The 22,587-nt window shown below is 40.6% G+C and overlaps 2 protein-coding genes across 7 annotated transcripts in view; one reads left to right on the forward strand and one right to left on the reverse strand.

Moving 5' to 3' along the window:
• Nucleotides 1-7,542, reverse strand: part of RBKS (ribokinase) — a 91,398-nt gene extending 83,856 nt beyond the window's left edge. The window contains exon 1 of one of the 4 annotated variants that reach the window (XM_055326957.1): nucleotides 7,398-7,542. Coding sequence is in view for 1 of the 4 variants with exons in the window: in XM_055326954.1 (XP_055182929.1) it covers nucleotides 6,799-6,887 (89 nt within the window). In the remaining 3 variants the exon portion in view is untranslated. Of the gene's footprint in view, nucleotides 1-6,798; nucleotides 6,983-7,397 lie in introns of those variants that run through there. The other 3 variants (XM_055326956.1, XM_055326954.1, XM_055326955.1) reach the window with 3 other exon arrangements.
• BABAM2 (BRISC and BRCA1 A complex member 2) overlaps nucleotides 7,267-22,587 on the forward strand; it is a 408,818-nt gene continuing 393,497 nt past the window's right edge. For all 3 annotated transcript variants that reach the window (XM_055326951.1, XM_055326952.1, XM_055326953.1), the window contains exons 1-2: nucleotides 7,267-7,393; nucleotides 11,183-11,334. In XM_055326951.1, the coding sequence (XP_055182926.1) occupies nucleotides 11,207-11,334 (128 nt within the window). In that variant the 5' untranslated portion in view covers nucleotides 7,267-7,393; nucleotides 11,183-11,206. The remainder of the gene's footprint in view (nucleotides 7,394-11,182; nucleotides 11,335-22,587) is intronic.

Genomic DNA, 22,587 nt, shown 5'->3' on the forward strand with positions numbered 1-22,587 from the left:
AATATAATTAGAAAGATAAATCAGCATATAAAAAATAATGTATTCTGGAATCAATTATTAAAAATGTTAACTTATCTACGATTTTTGGGTTTTGGTGCTCATGTTTCTTTCACATTCCTATCGTGAATAATCAAGAATGGATTATATTTGAGCTTCACAATACATTTTGTAAGATGGGCTAGAGTAGGCATTATTCTCTTTGGCAGCTAGTGAGCTATGTGAAATGTCATTCTTGTTCTTTGAGCCTTTCACTGGTCCCCAGGGCCAGCGAATAAAACCCAAGCACCTTGGCATGGCTGATAAGGCCTTTCCACATCATCTTACATCTGATGCTCTACCGACTTAGTAGCTTCTGTCCCCAGCATACCCCGTGTATACCCACATCCATGACTCTACTCCTCCTGTGTTATTCTGGCTGGCCAGAATGTACTCCCTCCTCTTTTTTTTTTTGTGGGGTTAGCACTTGCTTATTTGCTAAACCTTGGCTCAGGAGGCATCCCATCCAGGCACTTTTCCCTATACTCCCACAGACCCTGCAAGCACTTACTGCATCACACTACAATGATCTCTGTGTCTACCTTCTTCTTTGGACTAGAAGTTCCTCCGGAACAATTACCATTTTTTTCTAACTGCAGTATCCCTAGCACTCAGCATAGTCCCAGTCTTTCAATAGTGTGCACAAGTAACCAAAATACTGGAGTGACATTCATCATGAAGCCCACCCAACCTTCCTCTCCTGAGAACGTAGACACTAGGGCATGAAGAGCTGGCAAAGGAATAGGTTACTAAAGGAACTTCTTTGTAATGCCACATGGTAGGTGTGCTTGCTTTGTCAAATGTTTACTTTTTCATGTGTTTTCCTTGAAGGGGCCAAAGTAGCAAACTTCTCGTGAATGATCTCTTTTGATGTTAGGGCATTTGGTTGACAGAAACATGTTTACCGAAATACTAATTTAAGAGTTGCTAACTGGGATCCCTGGGTGGCGCAGCGGTTTGGCGCCTGCCTGGCCCAGGCCGCGATCCTGGAGACCCAGGATCGAATCCCACATCGGGCTCCCGGTGCATGGAGCCTGCTTCTCCCTCTGCCTGTGTCTCTGCCTCTCTCTCTCTCTCTGTGACTATCATAAATAAATAAAAATTAAAAAAAAAAATAAGAGTTGCTAACTGATATGCAACTTTCAAGACCAATTTAAGGAGAAGAAAGAATAATAAAGGATATTCCTGTAAGATTGGGAATGCAAGATACCACTCAGGTCAACAGCCCTCTGGCTTTGACTTTACTGAAAATGTGATGTACAAGAGATTTTTCTGTTCTAAATATGAAAAGTCAAGAGGCTTCTGTTAGAGTGCCAGGCTAGAGGTTACTGTGATATGTTAGACACATGCAACCTTTTTCTAGGCATGGTATACATTTTCAGCCTTTTTTCTTTTTTTTAAAGTAACCTAGGTCCTATGTTTCATCCATCTTGGATCAAAAAGCTTCTAAATTCACTTATTCCGCCATCCAATTAAAGTCTTTTGAAAATTAAGCAATCATTTCCTGACTTGCCAGGGATTAAATTTAGATGCTTGGTTGAACATGAGCCTTATCTCTCAAGCCATCACTTTTAATTGGAGCATGTAAAAGGATAACATAGGGTTTTAGTTGACATCATAGTCTATTGCCATGGAAATGTAAACATGGGTTTGTACTAAGCTTGTCTCAAAGCAAGTTTTAGGGGTACAGAGAGACTGGGAGACAGGAGATAAATTATATAAAAAACGTATGCTGTAGAGATGTTGGAATGCCCTTGTAGTTCAAACCTTTAGTGATCTCATCCCTGCCTTATGGCCTCAACTTTCCTCGATACACTGATGACTCTCAAATTTATTTCTCCAGTTGGTCCTATCCTCTGAACTCCTGTATCTGTCTTCTTGATGGCCTCAGTTGGATGTCTAACAGACACCTCAAAGCTTACATTTGTACCCTGAACTCCTGATACTGCCCTCTTCCTAGCCAGCTTGCTCTGCTCAGAGTCTTCTGCATCTCAGCAAAGGTCAGCTTCCCCTTCCTCATGCAGAGGCCACAGAACTTGGGAGTAATCCTTGCCCCACCTGTCATCCTCAGCAAACCCTGTCAGCTCTGCCTTCAAAATGAAGATGCTCACTTCTCCACACTTGCACTACTTTCAAGCTACCATCATTTCTTGCTGGAATTATTGCAAGGACTCCGGTCTCCCTTTTTTTGCCCTTGCCTTCCTTTAGTCTGTCTGTTCTGAGAGAGCCCTCACAGTGATGATATTAAAATTAGATCAGATCACTCCTCTGCTCAAACCCTCCAATGGCTCTTCATCACTAATGATCTTTGAATCATTAATTGCCCTTCCCCCTCCCATTTTTTCTTCTTCAGCCACACTGCACTCCTTGTTCATTGATCATAAAAGGCATGCTTCTGTCTCAGGGCTTTTGCATATGCTCTTACACTGGGTATCTGTACGGCTTGTTTCCTTTCCTCCTTTATGTTTTTACTCACAATCATCTCAGTGGGGCTTTCTGTGGGCAATGACCTAAAATTACTACTCCCATCTCCCTTTCACACCTTATTTTCCTCCTTAGCATTTATCTAACATACTATGCATTTTACTTACTTCTAGTGATATTGTTTCTTCCATTAAAATAGAAGTTCCACGAGGCAGGGATTTTTGGCTGTTTTTCACAGCTGCATCCTCTGCACTTAGGGAAGTACTTGACATATATGTAAAGTCAATAAATATTTGTTGCATGAATAATTTAGAAGATGGGTGATAACCGTCATAAGAAAGATTAGTGAAAGCATGATTAGCAAAGATCTATGAGCTTAATGTCTAAAAAAGTTCATTTGTTGCTGGGTTTTCATGGAAACCTGTCTTTGGTGGAACTCTGACTTAATTTTCCACAAGCCTGACTTATCTTTGCATTGTGGAACTTCAGAGATGAGTGTTCAAAAAGAGAATAATGATAAACATAGGTGGGTATTAAATAATGTTCATTGTCTGCCATGTTGGATGAGCTAATGATATTTTAAAATTATTAGTACACAGAGCTTACTATTCATAGCAAACTGAAATTACACATGAAAAAAAAGTTGCTCATTGAATAAGCAGTGTCTGGCACACAGTAATGTAATATATAAAGTGAATTGGATTGGATGCTGTCCAAGTGGGCTTAGTTACTGAAGTAGTTTTATTTCTCAAGTGATTACAGAATAAAGGCACAAGTGTCCAGGTTGGCTCCAGTTAAACTAAGAAATTAAGAGACAGTCATGAAGATACCATCTTAGGCTTGAAAATTATAAATCCTTAGTTGTTGTTCTTGATCAGCTTACAAACAATGAATGCAAACACTACAAGCTTTCAAACGAACTGCAGAAGAAAAGGCCAATAAAAACCAGCAAGAGTTAGAGGTAGAATGATATAATGGAAAGATAAAGCTTGGGAAATGTGGGTTCCAGCTTTCACTGTGCTACCAACTGGCTGTGTGAATTAGGGTGAGTAATCTAACGTCTCTTAGTTTCCTCACCTGTAAAATGTGGAGAATGGACAGATGGGCTTCAGTGATCCCCCAAGCTCTAAGTATTGTAAGATTTTTTTGACTTTAAGCTTTAATCACTGTGGTAGGTAGAGTAAGGTCCCCCCAGTCTCTTCCTCCTGGCGCCAAAGATGTCCACATCCTGACTCCCAGAACTTGTGAATGTTACATTACATGGCAAGGGAAATTAAGGTTAATAAGCTAACTTTAAATAAGCATATTACCCTGAATTATCCATTTGGGCCCAATATAATCACAAGGGTTCTTATAATGTAGAAGAGGAAGGCAGAAAGTGCGCATTAGGGTGATGCCATGTGAGGAAGCCTTAACAGACATTCTGACTTTAAAGGTGGAGGAAGCGGCCATGAGCCAAGGACTGTGGGCAGCCTCTAGAAGCTGGAAAAGGCAAGAAAACAGATTTCCCCTAGAGCCTCCAGGAAGGAAAGCAGCCTATAGACACCTTGATTTTAGCTCAGTGAGATCTGTGTCAGACTTCTGACCTCCAGAACTGTATTAAATTTGTAACATTTAAGCCACTAAGTTTGTGTCAATTTGTTATAGCAGCAAGAGAAAACTAACAGGATCATAGTATGTACCATAACTAGCAAAGCTGGACCCACATTTATCACCCATGTAGAGTTTATTTTTTATTTTTTAAAGATTTTATTTATTTATTCATGAGAGACACAGAGAGAGAGGCAGAGACACAGGCAGAGGGAGAAGCAGACTCCATGCAGGGAGACAGATGTAGGACTCCATCCCGGGACTCCAGGATCACGCCCTGGGCCGAAGGCAGGCGCCAAACCGCTGAGCCACCCAGGGATCCCCATGTAGGGTTTTATTTTATTTTATTTTATTTTATTTTATTTTATTTTATTTTATTTATTTATGATAGTCACAGAGAGAGAGAGAGAGAGAGAGAGGCAGAGACACAGGCAGAGGGAGAAGCAGGCTCCATGCACCAGGAGCCCGATATGGGACTTGATCCCGGGTCTCCAGGATCGCCCCCTGAGCCAAAAGCAGGTGCCAAACCGCTGCGCCACCCAGGGATCCCCCATGTAGGGTTTTAAATACAAATTCCATACTCAGGTATTTTGTAAAGGTCTTCAGAGGCAGGAGTAATCAGCAACCATAAGAAGTGTGCAGAAAAGCCGTGAAACAGTCTCTAAGGGAGTAAAGTTTTTGCTAGTGATTTATGAGGAGTAGAAACCTGGTTATTTTACAAGGGGAAAATGAGGAGAGAAGAGATATTAGAAAGGTTATATACAACATAAGAGTTTATTCCTTTATGAATGAAGGGCTGGGATAAAAAAATTTTTCTAAATTCTTTATTTATTTTTTTAAGCAAGGGAGGGGAGGGGGAGGAGGAGCAGAGGGGCAGGAGCAGAGGGAGAATCTTAAGCAGACTTCAGCCCAGTGCAGAGCCCCTCTGGGCTCATGACCTTGAGATTATGACCTGACCTGAAATCAAGAGTTGGATGAATCACCAACTGAGTCATCCAGGAACCCCAAATTCCTCTAGCTCTTAAATAAGATTTCAAAATTCCAATAGATGCTACATGAACTTTTGATACCCCGCCCTCCTCAAAGTATGAAGAGTATTCATTTTAAAAGTATAACTACCCTTAATGTCTGATGGTCGAGCTTCACAGAGAGCTCAGACTTTAAGAAGTGATTCTGAATTTTAACCCTGACACTTATTCAGTACGGTGGAGGGGAAAATTGTTTAGCTGACTCTTTTACCACTGCACCTATAAAAGTATGTTTTTTGGCAATCGTCATACCTGCCCCTACCAGTCTCTCCCCCTTTCCACTCTTAGTCTGGAAATTTGATAACCTAGTTTATAAACATTTTAAGCAGTGTTAAGACTAAATTGGTTACATACAGACCCTTAGAACGATTTTCTAAGTAAAACATAGGTGGTGCAGAGATTTGGTGACTGACTTGATTTTTTATTTATTTCCAGGCTCTCTTCTATCCTTTGGAAAGGCAAGGTAGGTTTCAGGACAGATGAGGTCTTCCTGTAGTATGCCTGACCATTTTTAAGTTTTATAATGTAAATATAGCATATCTGAAAAGCCATTCATAAAAATATTAAACAGAAGCAATCTGAATGGTAGAATTTTCTTGGAGTATCTGATTTCTTTTTACAATGAACATATATATATATTTAAGATTTTGTTTATTCATGAGAGAGACACAGAGAGAGGCAGAGACACAGGCATAGGGAGAAGGAGGCTCCATGCAGGGAGCCCGTCGTGGGACTCGATCCCAGGGTCTCCAGGATCATGTCCTGGGCGGAAGGCAGGTGCTAAACCGCTGAGCCACCTGGGCTGCCCTATATTATTTTTTATAAACAGAAAATCCTTTTTTTCTTTCTTTCTTTCTTTCTTTCTTTCTTTCTTTCTTTCTTTCTCGCTCTTTCTTTTCTTTTTTCTTTTTTTTTCTTGACTAGCCTCTAAGCCCAATGTGGGGCTTGAACTCACAACCTCAAGATCAAGAGTCATGTGCTCTACCTACCGAGCCAGCCAGGTACTCTGCCATTTTCATTAGGGGGAAAAAAAAAAAAAAAAGAAAAGAAAAATTAGTAGGAGGATCTCACCATCCAACCTATTTTCACTTGGCATAGTTTCATTATTTGATCTTTTTTTTTTTTTTTATGGTTGTAAGCATTGTGTTTATGGGCTTTTTATTTCGATTCACACTCAGGTTGCCGTAAGATAACCCATATGCTGATACATTTAATACTGAAAAGCAAGGTGTAAATACGAACTATTGCGGGAATGCCAACAGTCAATAGGACCTCTGGTCTATACATCCAGGCTCAGATGAATAGTTATCCAACCTGGTTCATGTCACTTTCCTCCGCGGGATCCTCACAACAACCCTGAGAGGTAGGCACGTCCCAAGAGATGGAATGACTTGCCCCAAAGTTACTCAGGCTAAGTCAGGGGACAGGTTCAGCTGACTGCTCGAGACAACGGGAGGGCGGGTTCTTTGCAGGCGCTTCCAGCCAACAGTAAGAGCTTTCCATACACCCCGGCCTCTGCGATCCCTGACTTCAGGTACCTCGACAAACTCAAACTCTGCCTCTTCCGCGCCAGAGAGGCAGGCTGCGGGCTCGGGAGACCCCTAGCTCACCCCGGAAGCGGGCACCCTCCACCGCCAAAGCCCAGGCGCCCAGCACAGTCCGCCCCCGCCCCCAATACCCCGCCCGCGACCGCGGGCTCGGCGTTCAGAGCCGCACTAACCTGACCAGGTCGGTCATGCAGGAGCCCACCACTACCACCGCCGCCACCTCCTCCGCCCACTGCTGGCCGGGATCCCCAGCCGCCGCCATGGCCCAAAGGAGGCGCTCTTCACCCCCAGGGACTGACCTTTGCCCTCTGCCCGACCCCGCACCCAGCAACGCCGCTGCGACGCTCCCTACCGACGCGCGGGCCTTCCCGACGGCCCTGCGGGTCGCCCACCTGACTGCCCGAAACAGCCCCGCCCCCAACCTCCCTCTGTTCTTCCCGGGACGGTCTCCCCGCACCACCTCCCGTTACAGAGCCCTCCTGACGGCTCCAGACCCCACGCCGCTCGCCGCCCGCGAGGCCGGGGCGCAGGAAGGGCCCTTCAGGCACTGCAGGGACGCCTTTCCGAGCGCCCGGCTCGGCGCGTCCGGGGGCGCGCACGCCGCCCGCTCCGGGGCCGCAGAGGGGGCGGGGCGGGCGGGGCGGGACGTCCGGGGCCGCGCACGCATCCGGCTCGCGGTGCGCGCGCAGGTCGGTGCGTCAGTCGGGGGCGCGCTCGGGTAACCTGTACCCCACGTAGTCGCCGGTTACCGATCGGACTAAGTTCCAGGTACCTGGACTGGGGCTGGTGCGGGGAGGTTGGATCCCGAGTCGCACAGGTGGCCCGAGGACCGTGGTTTAAGTATGCCCAGGGCTCGCCGCCTCTTCCTATAGAGAAGGCCCCCGTTCTGAAGATGCCCTGCTCATCCCCATCACGCTGGTCCCCGCAAGAACCAGCCCCCAAGGCCACAGGCTGCTTTTGGCATATCTAGCCCGCCCCCCTCCCCACCCCCGCTCCCTCGTTAACCTCAGACTCCTTTCTCCTGCCCGCCCGACGAGGGGATCATACAGTTTGGGAAGAGGGAGAGTATCCCTTTATAGATGGCCCCTAGAGAGGGGTGGTCATTCCTTGGGTCTGAGCCTACTTGTTTTTCTTGAATGTTGCCCCTGGAGAAATAGCTTCCCTGCTTAACTTCCCTCGTGCGCTGTATGACGTTGAGGTGACGCAGCGGGACGCCACCCCTTTCCGTTCCGTGACGTCAGCAGGGCACATGTTTCCGTGTTTGTCATCCTATCTTAATTGCGTGATAGTGGACGATGCCTTAGACGTCTTTGTAGTCCCCAGGCTGCCCATCCGAGGACCTCAGGTGACCTTATTTTGAGCAGCAGACCCTGTAAAAATTGTCTTTCTGCATTTTCCTTCTGTAATACGTCAAAATAAGGAAGTACAAATTGCACAAGTAGCATTTAGGGAAGGTGGCCACTGTAAATTTGTGCCTAGCTGGGATCTATTGTAGGAATGTAATGTGTAAAATCCACTATTGGGGATGATTCCCCGTCCATGTCCCTGGCTCAAAAGGATCACACCCAAACTATCATCTTTGGCTATTTGGTGACTTCTGGTTTTGGAGCATTTGTTTCCCCTCTGTCTTAGAGAAGTCACTACACCTGTGGTTGAAACAGATTTAAACGCTGCAGGAAGTCTTGCATTGTCAGAAAATAGTATTGTAGTTGTTCTGAAAGAAAAAAAAATATTCCTTCAGGCGTTAGTCTAAGGTCATGAGATTAGCTGAGTTGGGATGGGTTGTTGTCACCTTAAGTAAGTATAGTTTGGCTTTTGGTACAGGTCTCTTCCCTGTAGCATTTGACTGGTGAATCACTCAGGCCAGCTTTGGCAGCAGACCAGCTGTAGTCAAATGTGTTTCTAGTGGTCAAACAACCATTAATTCAAATTCATGACCTTTTGTCTGTTCCAATTTTATAAGGTGTACACTTAGATGACTTTGATGCTTTTCTCTTTGGTGATTGCAATTATACATGCTTATGTGAGAGTCCACATGCATAGTGGACTTTGAGGGACATCTGTATTTAAATTCTGATCTTTATGCTTGCTACTTTGTGATTTTGAGCAAGTTACTACTCTTGTTGAACTTTAGTTTTCCTTTTTTTTTTTTGAGCTTTAGTTTTCCTGTCTGTGAAATGGGGACAGTAATAGAGAACAAGTAAATGAAGTTACTGGTGGAGATGGGAAATATAGGGCCTGATTCTCAGTATATTTTTCAGAATGTGTTGATTCTGTTTCCATTTTTCATAGAAATGAGAGGTAAAATAATGATAGGTATTATGGGAAAAAGCATGGAAGAATAATTTTGTAATGTAGGTGAGATCCTTTTGCTTTTTTTCCAGATGAGTATTTCTCTGTTTTGCATAAGATCTATATAAGCATCCTTTCAAGAACTGTGACATCAATGGATAGAAATAAGAGTGGAAATGTTGCAGAATAGGAAAGAAATAAGCTTCAAAATGATAATATGGGTTAGTATACTGTTCAAAGACAAATTACACAAGTTATCCCTATCGTCTGTGGTGTGCGAATTCTAATACCTGCCTTACTGTCCAGGATTGTGACGATTAACTATGATAATGTATTTGGCGGGTCTTTACAAGTGGTAGTGTTATAAAAATGTACAACGTGATTTTTATGATTGATAATATAGTGCACTGGGTGTTTATTCTTACTTTGTAGTGACGATGGAGTGGTGAAGGGAGGTCATCTGTTAAGTGGCTGGAAGAGGAGTTTGTTTTATATTTGCAGGAAGGATGATTTGAGTACTGAATATAAAGCTTTTACTGCCTCAAAGGTACTTCTGGTTGTCATCACTATATCAGGTCACCAAGTTATTTATTTATTTATAAGATTTTATTTATTCATGAGAGAGAGAGAGACACAGAGAGAGAGGCAGAGACATAGGCAGAGGGAGAAGCAGGCTCCATGCCGGAAGCCAGATGTGGGACTCGATCCTGGGACTCCAGGATCATACCCTGGGCCGAAGGCAGGTGCTAAACTGCTGAGCCACCCAGGGATCCCCACCAAGTTATTTTTTGAAAGATCACTGCAGTCCTTCCCTTTATTACTGTCTGAAGTGATTTAAGCAAGTACTGGTTTTCAACATTTATTTTGGCAGAAACCTAGAAGTCCTCATATGGTAAATATATGAAAACTAGAACCAGAACATCATTTCCTTGTAGTTGTAAGAAATTAATTTGCTTTTGATGCGAGATTATCCTTTCAGATTGAAGAAGGAAGTGATTATTAAAATGGACTTGTTCACCTCTGAAAGTAGAGGTTTTCATTTAGAAGTCTATTTAGAGGAATTCATTCTTTCCCTCCCTTAGCTCCATGGGTTTCCAAATAATTTAGATATGCTTTATTGGTTTTACTTCTGTATTTTCAAGTGTAAGGACTTTTTAGTGACTTAAAGTCAATGATTTTTATTTTTTTTTTTTCTTGTTTTTTTTTTTTTTTTTTCAATTTTTTTTTTTAATTTATTTATGATAGTCACACAGAGAGAGAGAGAGAGAGGCAGAGACACAGGCAGAGGGAGAAGCAGGCTCCATGCACCGGGAGCCTGACGTGGGATTCGATCCCGGGTCTCCAGGATCGCGCCCTGGGCCAAAGGCAGGCGCCAAACCGCTGCGCCACCCAGGGATCCCAAGTCAATGATTTTTAGATCCATGTTAGTTTGTGCTACTCAATATCAGGATAAGTATATATTTTCATGATTTTAAATAGTTTTTTTTTTTTTTTTTTACTACATATGTTCCTGAGATACATTTTCCTTGACCAGGTTTTTTAAAGGCATATTATCTTCTCTCCATACCTCAATATTTCTCTAGCTTTTGTCTCTTTATTTACTTATATATTAAAAGCTTTTTATTGGGTGCTTAGCCTGTGCCAGGTACTTTTGTTAAACACTAGGGATTCAGGACAGAGTCCTTTCCTGGGAGAGATCACAAAGCAGGTCAGTGTAGCACACTGTGGAAGGATAGTGTATCAGAAATAAATAATTTTTAGGAAGTAACAATTTTAAGTGGGTTATGCTTTTTCTAGAATTTTATACAGTATTATCAATCAAGTCCTTCCTGTGGGGATGCCGAGGGAGTGGTTCCTGACTTAATGGTGTGTACATCTTGTGCGTTGGGGAGAGGATTGTTAGCAAAGGCTTCTTAGGGCCTCAATCAAAGCAGGAAGCTGCCGGTTGTAGAATAGAGCAGGGCAACTTTAAGCAGTGCGGGGCAGCGTAACAGTCAGCTTTGGAAAGTAGGATGGAACTGGATTCGAAGGGTTGCTGCTTTTCTCTTTTCTCTGAAAAGCATTGGTATAGTCTCTGTCCTAATGAGGTAAGCAACAGAGGTTTGGTTTCTTCTGGAGGGTCATTGGAAAAGGCCACTCCAAGACAGGATATGCAGTGTTTGTTTGTGCAAGAGAAACTTCTATGTGCTGTGCCAGTTTTCAGTACAGTTGTTTTATCTAGTTCCTTTGAATACTCTGACCACGATTCTTTTCTTCTGTTTCCAGTGGTGATTTGCAAGTCAAACTAAAATGTCCCCAGAAGTGGCCTTGAACAGAATTTCTCCAATGCTCTCCCCATTCATATCTAGCGTGGTCCGCAATGGAAAAGTGGGGCTGGATGCTACAAACTGTTTGAGGATAACTGACCTGAAGTCTGGGTATGTACCAGAACTAACTCAACTGTTGGATCAAGCCCAATCTAGCCTTTCCCTGATAATAAACTTTTCTTACCAGATTCATAAAAATTGAACACCATAGAAATTCATCAAGTCATGATCTCATCACATGTTGATGCAGTTGGTTTTGTCCAGTACTTGATGTTTTGTGTTTCAAGTTGTTTTATTTGTGTTGTGGGCCTTTGCTTTATAATCACAATGTTTGTCTCACTCACTCTCTCTCTCTCTCTCTCTCTTTTTTTTTTTTTTGGTGTGTCTCTTTGTTAACAGTGTGCCGTGTGGTTTTTAGCAAGTATGTTTTCCATTCATTGATTTGTGTTCTTGTTATGTTTGCTGCAATCCAGCATGTACTAGAAGAGTTGGGTTTTGGAATTCTGAATCTGATATTATTTGGTAATCTCTCCTGATAGGAAAATTATAATATCTAGCCAGAAGAAGTCATTTTTCACAATGAGGTTGGAACATACTCTCACACCTGGAAATGCTGCATTAAAAAGCCCTAACTTTTTATTTCAAAATAAATAGAGAGTTACAGAAAATTTACAAAATATTACAGAAAATTAATGTTGCTATAATGCAGTATTACTGTTGCATACTGTTAATTGTTCTATGGGCCTTGTTTGAATTTTGCCACTTTTCCCACTCATGCATGTCCTTTTCTCGGTCTAGGATCCAATCCAGAATACAGCCTGAATTTAGCCATCATATCTTCTTGGTCTTCTTGACCTATGACTGTTCCTGTCTTTCTTTCTCTTTTATGATTTTGACACCTCTGAAAATAGCACTGGTTATTTTGTAAAATGTTGCTCAGTATGGGTTTATCTACTGTTTTCCCTTTATTATAGTGAGAATTGCATCCCCCTCCCCCCCAAGAGTACTACAGAATTGATGCTGTATCGTTTTCAGTGCCTTAGGTCAGGGAGTATGTAATGTTCATATGTGTGTTAATGGGACTGTGAACTTTGACTACTCAGGTAAGATGGTGTCCACCAAGTTTCTCCACTCTGGAGTTAGCTTAATCTTCTCTTTGTCATTGGTAAGTATCTTGTGGAGTGATGCCTTGAGACAGCATAGATGTTCCCTTCCTCTTTGTACTTTTGTCCACTAATTTCAGCGCCCATGGATGGTTCTGGCCTGGAAATGTTATTACTATGGTGCTGGTCTAAGTGATTTTCTTAGACTCCCCTCACATTTTTTAATTTGAATTCTACTGTAAAGAAGTGCTATCCTTTCTCTCTCAGTCACTTATTTATTTATGTCTGTGTGAATATTTAGGTGTTTTTTTTAGTCTGTGAGTTATCATCCAAAACTGTCTTCATTTATATTTTTGCTCAGTTGTTCTAGCTTTGTTAATGGGAGCTCTGTCAAATTGGCATTTGTGTTTTTATGACATAACCCCATCAGCTTTTGAGCACTTTCTTACTAGAAATATGTTGCATTCTTGATTCTCTTTTAGCTTCTCTTTTAGGCTCTTTTGCCTCTATACATCTAGCTATTTTTTGACTGAGCTGAAGACTTAGATATGAGGATATACACTTTCTTCAGCAATAAGATAAAGAAGACTAAGTTAGTTGGATATTTTATCGCAAAGTAGGATACTTTTTTTTTTTTTTAAGATTTTATTTATTCATGAGAGACAGAGAGAGAGAGAGAGAGAGAGAGGCAGAGACACAGGTAGAGGGAGAAGCAGGCTCTATCCAGGGAGCCCGATGTGGGACTCGATTCTGGGACCCCAGGATCACGCTCTGGGCTGAAGGCAGGCGCTAAACCACTGAGCCACCCAGGGATCCCCCTGGAAAGTAGGATACTTTTTAAAAGATCTGGCATTGGGACGCTTGCCCGGGTGGCTCAGCAGTTAAGCGTCTGCCTTCGGTTCAGGGTGGGATCCTGGGATCTGGAATTGAGTCTCACTTTGGGCTCCTTGCAGGAACCCTGCTTCTCCCTCTGCCTGGGGCTCTGCCTCTCTCTCTCTCTCTCTCTCTCTCTCTCTTTTTCTGTGTCTCTCATGAATGAATAAATAAATATTTAAAAAAAATCTAAAAAAAAAGATCTGGCATCATCTTTAATCAGTGGGTGAGGGGTTTCTTTTGGAAGCGACAAAACTGTTCTATTTATTTTTTATTTTTTTATTTTTTATTTATTTATGATAGTCACAGAGAGAGAAAGAGAGAGAGGCAGAGACATAGGCAGAGGGAGAAGCAGGCTCCATGCACCGGGAGCCCGACGTGGGATTCGATCCCGGGTCTCCAGGATCGCGCCCTGGGCCAAAGGCAGGCGCCAAACGGCTGCGCCACCCAGGGATCCCGACAAAACTGTTCTAAAAGTAAATAATGGTGATGGTTATACAATTCTGAAGATATATGAAAGATGACTGAACTGTGCACCTACAAGGGTGGTTTTTTGGTATGTGGATTATAGCTTAGAGAAGCTGTCCTCAAAAGAAGCCAAACCCATGAAACAGGGATGTTCACTGTCCCAAATGGATAGGACATGGAATTAGGTCTTCTTTAGTTTGTGACAAACATTTTTTTTTTTTAAGAGATGGCAAGGACATGATGGGACTGATCGCCAGAGGACTGGGGACTGGCTTATGTAAGATGATGTCATCTGAACTCCTTACTCCTTCTGTCTGTATCCTGAGAGAACAGTTGGGTTCATCAACATGAACTTCTTTTCTGCAGACTCCTTCTCCAATGTCCTCCAATTCCTAAATGATTAGTTGAGTGCTTAGGTGCAAATAGTGAATCTGATGATACATTTCAATGAATCCACTAGAGCTAGCTCGGTCTTGACTAGCTCTGTGAAAAATATTTCAAGTGGCCTTTTTTTTTTTCTTTTTATTTCAAGTGGCCTTAATGGCATTTAGTGTTTATGGAATTTGCTTTCTTTAGATTTAAAAAAGGAATGCAAATACCTCTACCTACATTAACAAAGTTGCTATGCATAAGACGTTATTAATCTAGAGCATTAGTGATGCCTTTTATCTTGTGCTTGTCTGAAAGATTTGTGAAAGTTCTTTGAAATCTCATTAACAATTCTTTCTTCAATCCTTCCATCAGGCAAAGTGTGCATTCCTCAAGTTTCTATAGCAAAATAGTGGTGGGGTTTGGGAACAGAATGGCTCCTTTTTAGTGTGTCACTTCTGGCATTTCCCTTTCTTCTAAAAGAAGAAGCACTCATGATTGCAAGAAACAGGGTGCACATTTGTGATTTCTGTGAACTTGAAGGGGCATACCCTATAGGGCACAGCATACACAGAATTAGTCTTATTTCTATATATGACTCTTTGCCCTTAAAGTGATGAGGTCTGAGGATCTATATTCTAGATCTACTCATAGGAGTAATAGATAGGTAAGAATCTTTTCAATAAGATTTTTTTTTTTAAATAGCAACTCATCTTTATTTTTCTAATGGCACCTAAATCTTTCTACCTTATGTACATCTATATGTGTGTGTGTGTGTGTGTGTGTGTGTGTGTGTGTGTGCTTCTAAGCTCCATTGCTAGCCTGTCATGATGTTAAGGACAGGATTCTTATTTAATTTGTTTTTAGGCATCCTTAAGGTTGGCTATGGTAACTTTCACAGATAGTGTAGCAAGTAGGGGTTGAATGATGAATAGATAAGATGTTTTCCTAGAGAAGTTGCCTGGTTTGGGGATCATAGTAGTTTGGACTTCTGGCTTGGAAATCTGTCTATTGGTTTATTAGTTTATTGCTTAAATTTTATTATCCATCATCCTTTAAAATGTCATTCCTTGACAAATGAAGTGATATTTTTGAAATTATAGTGAAGTGTATTACAGTACTGGGTTTTAGTCTTTGAGACAGAGGGGCCAAATTTTTATTTTAGGGAATTATTCCATGAGGCTACTGACTGTTTATTAGCTTTTTGGTCTGTGACAAATGAAGTGATATTTTTGAAATTATAGTGAAGTGTATTACAGTACTGGGTTTTAGTCTTTGAGACAGAGGGGCCAAATTTTTATTTTAGGGAATTATTCCATGAGGCTACTGACTGTTTATTAGCTTTTTGGTCTGTGTTAATTGGATCACAAGCATGTGCTATTTGTAAGATGCCATATTTTTGTCATTTTTAGTGATATACTAATCTCAAAGATGTCTAAATGTTCAGTGTTCTGGAATGGTGCCTGGCAAATAGAAGAAAGCAGAGGGCTTACTGCAACCTGTGGCAGCCAAGCCTTATTATCTTTTTTCAGCATATCACAGTGACTCAACCTTACTGGCACATGGCTGTGTTTGGGGCATCTGCTATGACATCTCACCCGCCCACAACTACCTGTTGCATTTTTTGTTCATGTTCTGAATTTCATTACTTAATTAAAAATAGATACTCAGTGTACTTGGTTACTAAATAGAACAGTTTTAAAAGATGAACGCTGCAAACTTTGAATACTGATCTCTCTTTGGTGTGTTGGTCCCTCTGGCGGGCTCAGCCTTTATTAGCTTTGTGCCTGGAAGGAAGATGCTGCCCCAGGAGGCAATAGTTTAATTTTGAAGATGGGTAACTTTTAAACATTTACTATCTAGTTGTTTACTGGGCTTTTTTTTTTTCCCTTAGGTTTTAAAAAAGTTTTAAATTTAAAAACATTTAACAAATTAAAATTTTTAGATTAAAAAATTTATTTATGAGAGACACAGAGAAAGGCAGAGACATAGGTAGAGGGAGAATCAGGTTCCCCGCAGGGAGCCTGATGTGGGACTCGATCCCAGGACCCTGGGATCCCTACCTGAGCCAAAGGCAGATGCTCAACCACTGAGCTACCCAGATGCCCCTCACTGGGCTTTTCCATTTCACTTTCTTTTCTGTGATCTTTTTCCTTTTCTCTTATGCATATCTTTATACCTTCTGTATTCATTATATAAAAATATATCCCTAAACCATACATAGTATTATTTTGCATGTTTAAAAAGTTTATACAAATGATATCATCCAGTGTGTGTGTGTGTGTGTGTGTGTGTGTGTGTGTGTGTGTATTCTTCTACAGCTTGCTTGTTTTGCTTAGTAGGAAGTTCCTGAGATTTACTTATGTTAATACTTATGGTTCAAGTTCTTTGGTTTGCATTGCTGTGCATATTCCATTGTATGAATACACCTTCAAATTTTTTTTTTAAGATTTTATTTATTTATTCATGAGAGACACACAGAGAGAGAGAGAGAGGCAGAGACACAGGCAGAGGGAGAAGCAGGCTCCATGCAGGGAGCCCGACGTGGGATTTGATCCTGGGTCTCCAGGATCACACCCTGGGCTGAAGGCAGATGCTCAACTGCTGAACCACCCAGGCGTCCCGAGCCAGCCAGGCGTCCCTACACCTCCAATTTTTTATTCGCTCTCCTACTGATTGATTTATATCTTTTCTTTTGACAAAAAATGCCATAATGAACATTCTCTCACCTTTGTATAAGAAAACTATATATGCGAATATTTTCTGAGGCATGGGTTTTTGAACTGGGTGGGTTTATCCATTGGTAGTTATACAATCAATTGAGTGAGTCACTCCAACATTTTAAAAATGAATGAGAATAGTATGGAAACTATCAGAATGTATCACGCATAATAAAAATAAGCACTGTTTTGTGAATTTTGCTTTCAGTTAAGTAAGTATATATGTACTGGGTTAGAATGTCAAATATGTGTCTCATGATAAAAAATTTTGAAAGTGGAAAAAAAAAATTGGAAGTGGAAAAAAAGTTTGAAAGCTCACCCTCTAGAATATATTCCTGGAATAAATTGCAGATTCTTATGATATAAGCACCTTCTAGTTTATTTAGATATTGCTACATTTTATCAATTTCCTTCCACCAGGAATGAATAAGAGTTCCTATTGTTCTGTAGTCTTTTTTTTTTAATTTTTTTAAAATTTATTTATTTATGATAGTCACACACACAGAGAGAGAGAGAGGCAGAGACACAGGCAGAGGGAGAAGCAGGCTCCATGCACCGGGAGCCCGATATGGAATTCGATCCCGGGTCTCCAGGATCGCGCCCTGGGCCAAAGGCAGGCACCAAACCGCTGCACCACCCAGGGATCCCCCTTTTTTTTTTTTTTTTTTAATTTGTTCTGTAGTCTTAACAGTACTCTGTGTTGTCAGACTTAAATTTTTGCCAATCTGATGGGTATGAAATAGAATCTCATTATGTTTTTAAGTTTTATTTCCCTGATTACTAGTGTAGTGAAGAATCTTTCAAATCTTTATCACCTATTCAGGTTTCTTCTTTTAGGAATATCCTTTGCCCATCTTTTAAGTGGGTTGTTTGTAGTTTTGTATAGATTTTAAATCATTCTTTATGTATTTTGGAAACTAGCTTTATACATATAACTAGCAGTTTGTATTACAAATATCTGCATTCAGTCTGTGGTGTATAGCATCTTAATTTTTATTTATTTTTTAGCATCTTAATTTGATGCTACTGTTGCCCAGAATTTTTAATTTTAATGAAGTCAAAAATATTAGTATTTTGTTTTTATTTATTTATTTATTTATTTTTTAGTTTATTTTTTATTTATTATTTTTATTATTTTTTATTTTTTTAAATTTTTTTTAGTTTTTAATTTTTTTAAAAGTATTTTTGTTTTTAGATTTACACTGTGTGTGTGTGTATGTGTGTGTGTTTGTGAGAGAGAGGGAGCTTTTCAAGAAATTCTGACACAAAACTCATATATCTATCTTCCTGTAAGGATTTTAAAGTTTTCCTTTTTTGGTTTTCAAATAGAAAGTTTTTCTAGGGCAGCACGCCTGCAGCCCGGGGTGTGATCCTGGAGACCTGGGGTCAAGTCCCACGTCAGGCTTCCTGCATGGATCCTGCCTCTCCCTCTGCCTGAGTCTCTGCTTCTCGCTCTCTCTGAATAAATAAATAAATTTTTTTTAAAAAAAGAAACTTTTTCTATAAAATATGTTGTGAGATAGGGATATAGTTTTTTTCTTCGTACAGATCATTGGTTGTCCTACCATCATTTATTGAAAAGGTCATCCTTTGGCTGTGGATCTGCAATGCTACCTCTTGTGTCAAGTTTATGTCATATGTGGATCTGTTTCTGTTTGATCTGTCAGCCTCATTGTCCTTATGCCAGTTGCACACTGTCTTAACTATTACAACTTTATGCTATGGCATAATATAGGAAAATTCATCCATCTTGTTTTGATTCTTAAAAATTGTCTCACCCATATATTCTACATATTTTTTTTTTTTTTTAAGATTTTATTTATTTCACAGAGCGCAAGCTGGGGGAGTGGCAGGAAGAGGCAGAGGGAGAAAGGAGGCCCAATCCTAGGACCCTGGGATCATGACCTGAGCCAAAGGCAGACGCTTGCTTAACTGACTGAGCCACCCAGGCACCCCTCTAGATACTTTTTGATAACCTCATTTAAATAGTTGCATAACCATCCTATTAGGACATCTGCAAATTCAGTTAAAAACTCTTCTTTTTAACTCATTGAGAAAAGGAAATGAAGGGAAACTGACCTGATGAAGGACTAATTGAGAATTAATGGTCAGGAAAGCTCTCTGAGAAAATGACATTTAAGTTGAATCATGAAAGATGAGAATAATTCAATGTGAAGAGCCAGGAAAATTGATGTAAAAAAGGGAATAATACTACGTGTAAAGGCAGGAGAAAGCTTTACATGTTCAAGGATCTGCAAGGCCACTGAGTGTTGGAATGTAGTGAGAGACCGTGAGAGGGAAATGAGATTCTAAAGATAGTCAGGGGCCAGATTATGCAGAGCCTGGTGGGCTATATTAGGAAACTTGGGTTTTATTCTGGGTGGAATGAGGAATTATTGAAAGATTTTAAATTTTTTTTTATTTTTTATTTTTTTAAATTTTTATTTATTTATGATAGTCACAGAGAGAGAGAGAGAGAGAGAGAGAGAGAGAGAGAGAGACAGAGACGCAGAGACATAGACAGAGGGAGAAGCAGGCTCCATGCACCGGGAGCCCGATGTGGGATTCGATCCAGGGTCTCCAGGATCACGCCCTGGGCCAAAGGCAGACGCCAAACCGCTGTGCCACCCAGGGATCCCTTATTGAAAGATTTTAAACAGAGTGACATGATGTAATTTATATTAAAAAAATCATGGTTGTTATATAGAAAGAGGCTTGTGCAGGATTAGGTAGATTAGTTAGGTGTCCATTTGAACACTAGGCCGTGTGACAGATGATGGCATCTTAGAATATGATGGGGGCAATGGAGGTGGAAGGAGGTGAATATAAACTAGTTAGAAGGTAAAAACATGAGGATATTTAATTTGGGGTTTGAGAGAGAATCAAGAATGACTTCTTTCTTCTTAACTTGAGCAAGTTGGGTAGGATGGTTAGGCAGTCAACTGAGATGGGAAAGATGGGTGGAGGAACTGCTTTTATTTGGATTGATTATTGTCTGCGTCTGCCATGCAGTTATCATTGTAGGTGGTCTTTTGCCTCTTTCCTCTGTTGAATCTCATGTCTTGCTTTCTTGTTTTTCCCTCTTGCTTTATTGGAACATGCACTCCAGTAGTATCCCAAGAAAGGGAAAAGAGAAGGCTTATTTTTTGAATTCCTCAAAGTCTGAAATGTGTTTATTCTACTTTTAAACTTGATTGATAATTTGGGCAGGTATAAAAGTCTAGGTTGCAAATTATCTTCCCTTCAAATTTGGAAGGCCTTGGTCTATAATATTGGGGACCCTCAACATATATATTGTTGTAGTTTCATGGATGCAGTGCCTCCTCTTCTCTGTGAGGATATTAAGAATTGTTTGTTTTTAAAATTGAGGTATAATTGACTCTGGTTTTAAAAGATTTTCTCTATATCCCGTGTTCTCTGTTTTGGTCACTTTACTCAAACTGATGATTCTTGGCTGTCTATGCCTATTGAGGGAGAATGTAAAATGTGACCTTGAAGCTTTTTGTGCATAGGTGGACTTCTTAACTACTGAGCTTCACTGTAGTGTGATCATATAGCACCTTGGCCTTTTTATTAGATGATTGCCAGATTAATTACCTGGAGATCTTTTCTCTGGGGCTATAAAAAAATAGAAGTGCCTGTATGGATGTGTATATTCCTATGTGTCAGCAAAATTCTAACTTTTGGGTCAGAGTATATAAATTTTAAGATTTCTGATATATTTGATGTATTCTTCTTCTTGGTTCTGGTCTCCCAGAGAGACACTGGCCTGCATGACTAGTGCTCCAGCTGCCCCAGCTCAGTTTGGCCCCAAGCCAACCTATTTGCTGAATGCAGCTGCATGCATGAGCCAATGAGAGGCCAGCAGAACTGACCAGCTCATTTTTTTTTAAAAGATTTTATTTATTTATTCATAAGAGACACAGAGAGAGGCAGAGACATAGACAGCAGGAGAAGCAGGCTCCTTGTGGGGAGCCTGATGTGGGACTCGATCCCAGGACCCTGGGATCATGACCTGAGCCAAAGGCAGAGGCTCAACCACTGAGCCACCCAGGTGCCCCCTAATCAAATATTTCAAAGTAGATCCACCTGCTGTAAAAGTGATGAAGAGGGGCACCTGCCTATGTCTCTGCCTCTCTGTGTCTCTCATGAATAAATGAATAAAATCTTTAAAAAATTTTGATTAGGTAGAAGAATGAATGGGCTTGGAAATGTCAACTTCTTTTTTAACAGACAGGTTCTCTTTTCAATAGTTATTAGAGATTGAACCTTGGCTTTAATGAGCAGAGACATGCAACAGTTTTCAACAGTGGGTTGAAGAAGCCTGCGTCTTTAGCCTCCACTAAAGTGGGAAGCTCTGTTGGAGGGTGGAGAGCTAGTATGGGCAGTGGATGGGTGGGGTTGTGAATGCTACAGGGCAGAATTTTGGCTAGGGCTCGAGGTGCTTATCTAGGCACCACAACATCTAGAAACACTGAACAGTGCACAGTGTTGATATTTTGTCTTCTATTACAGTATCCAGTTTATCCTCCAGGAATTACTTCCTTTTTTTTTTTTAAACTCAGAGAAATATAAATTCCTCTATTCCTCATGCTCTAGTGCATAGTATTTTCTTCTCTTAGATCTTTAACTCAGGTAGCTTGCCTGTCCAGCTGCCTTCTGATTATAATAGTATAATGTAGTAATGTCAATAATGTTAATTAAACAGTTAATGGGTCTTTTAACATTTCAGAGAGCTTTCACTTATTTTGTAGTTAGGATTTTTTGGGGGAAAAAGTCAAAGGGTTGGTATTGGCCTTGGGTCAGTAAACTCTGAAATCATTGACCTTATTAGGAACTTGTGCTAGGATTCCACGGTCTTCCCACAGAGACCAGAGTGATGAATGCTGGGAGAGATCTGGATTTGCAGTTTTAGATGATTATGAATCTTGGACTTTTCATGCCCTGCAGTGACTTCATTTCAGAATGACTTTGTTTGGTATGGAAGTTGGGGAGAGGAAGAGGTGAAGGGAAGTAGCCAGTCTAATGTGTAAATGAAAGGCGATAGAAGATTCATTTAATTGATTCCTAGCTCTACTTTGTACTAATCAAGGGAACAAAAAATCACTCTGTACTGTTATCTTTTGTCTCCCCTATTCTACGCAATTTTAAGGTGGTGTTTTTTGACTGGTTTCTGTTTGATTAGAATGACAAATTTATAGAGCTCTTTAAGATTAGAAGAATAGCGGGGCTCTTTTAGTTCATGTTGATAAGCACATGTTAATAAGTTTGTTTCAAGACTGCAAATTAACTAATCCTGAGCTCTTATGTGTTAAAGGACCTCTATGCCCATGTAGACAGCCCCCTTTTTAACTTCCATGATACTTGAATGATCTTGCTTTCTGGTGCCATATTCTTGAGAAATAGTTTTGTAATCTTCCTTTCAGGGCCCCATTTCCTGAGTAATGTGGTTATCTTTCTGATGGCATGTGATGAAAGTTGTTTTTCCCGTTGGCCTTGCTTCTCTTGACTTTTTGAAAAATGTATCCTTTTTGTTTTCTGAAATAGTTTTCATCTCAACCTTTGCTCTTGCCAGTTTATCGATAAGAGCTCTTGAGTCAAGTGGAAGTTTAGGAGAATGTTTTGAAGTTCTTCTGTGAAGTAGGTACAATGCCCTTACAATGATTGTTTTTTCCATCTATGGACTACTTAGACTTTTTTAATCTAAAAAAAAAATTAAAAATTTCGTGTTTCAGTAAATTATTAACATGTAGATTCATTTTGGGGCTTAGCACATACTTTTCTTATAATATGGTAAAACATACATATTATTTACCACGTGCATCGTTTTT

Source organism: Nyctereutes procyonoides, unplaced genomic scaffold, assembly GCF_905146905.1.
Source record: "Nyctereutes procyonoides isolate TBG_1078 unplaced genomic scaffold, NYPRO_anot_genome, whole genome shotgun sequence".
Lineage (NCBI taxonomy): Eukaryota > Metazoa > Chordata > Mammalia > Carnivora > Canidae > Nyctereutes > Nyctereutes procyonoides.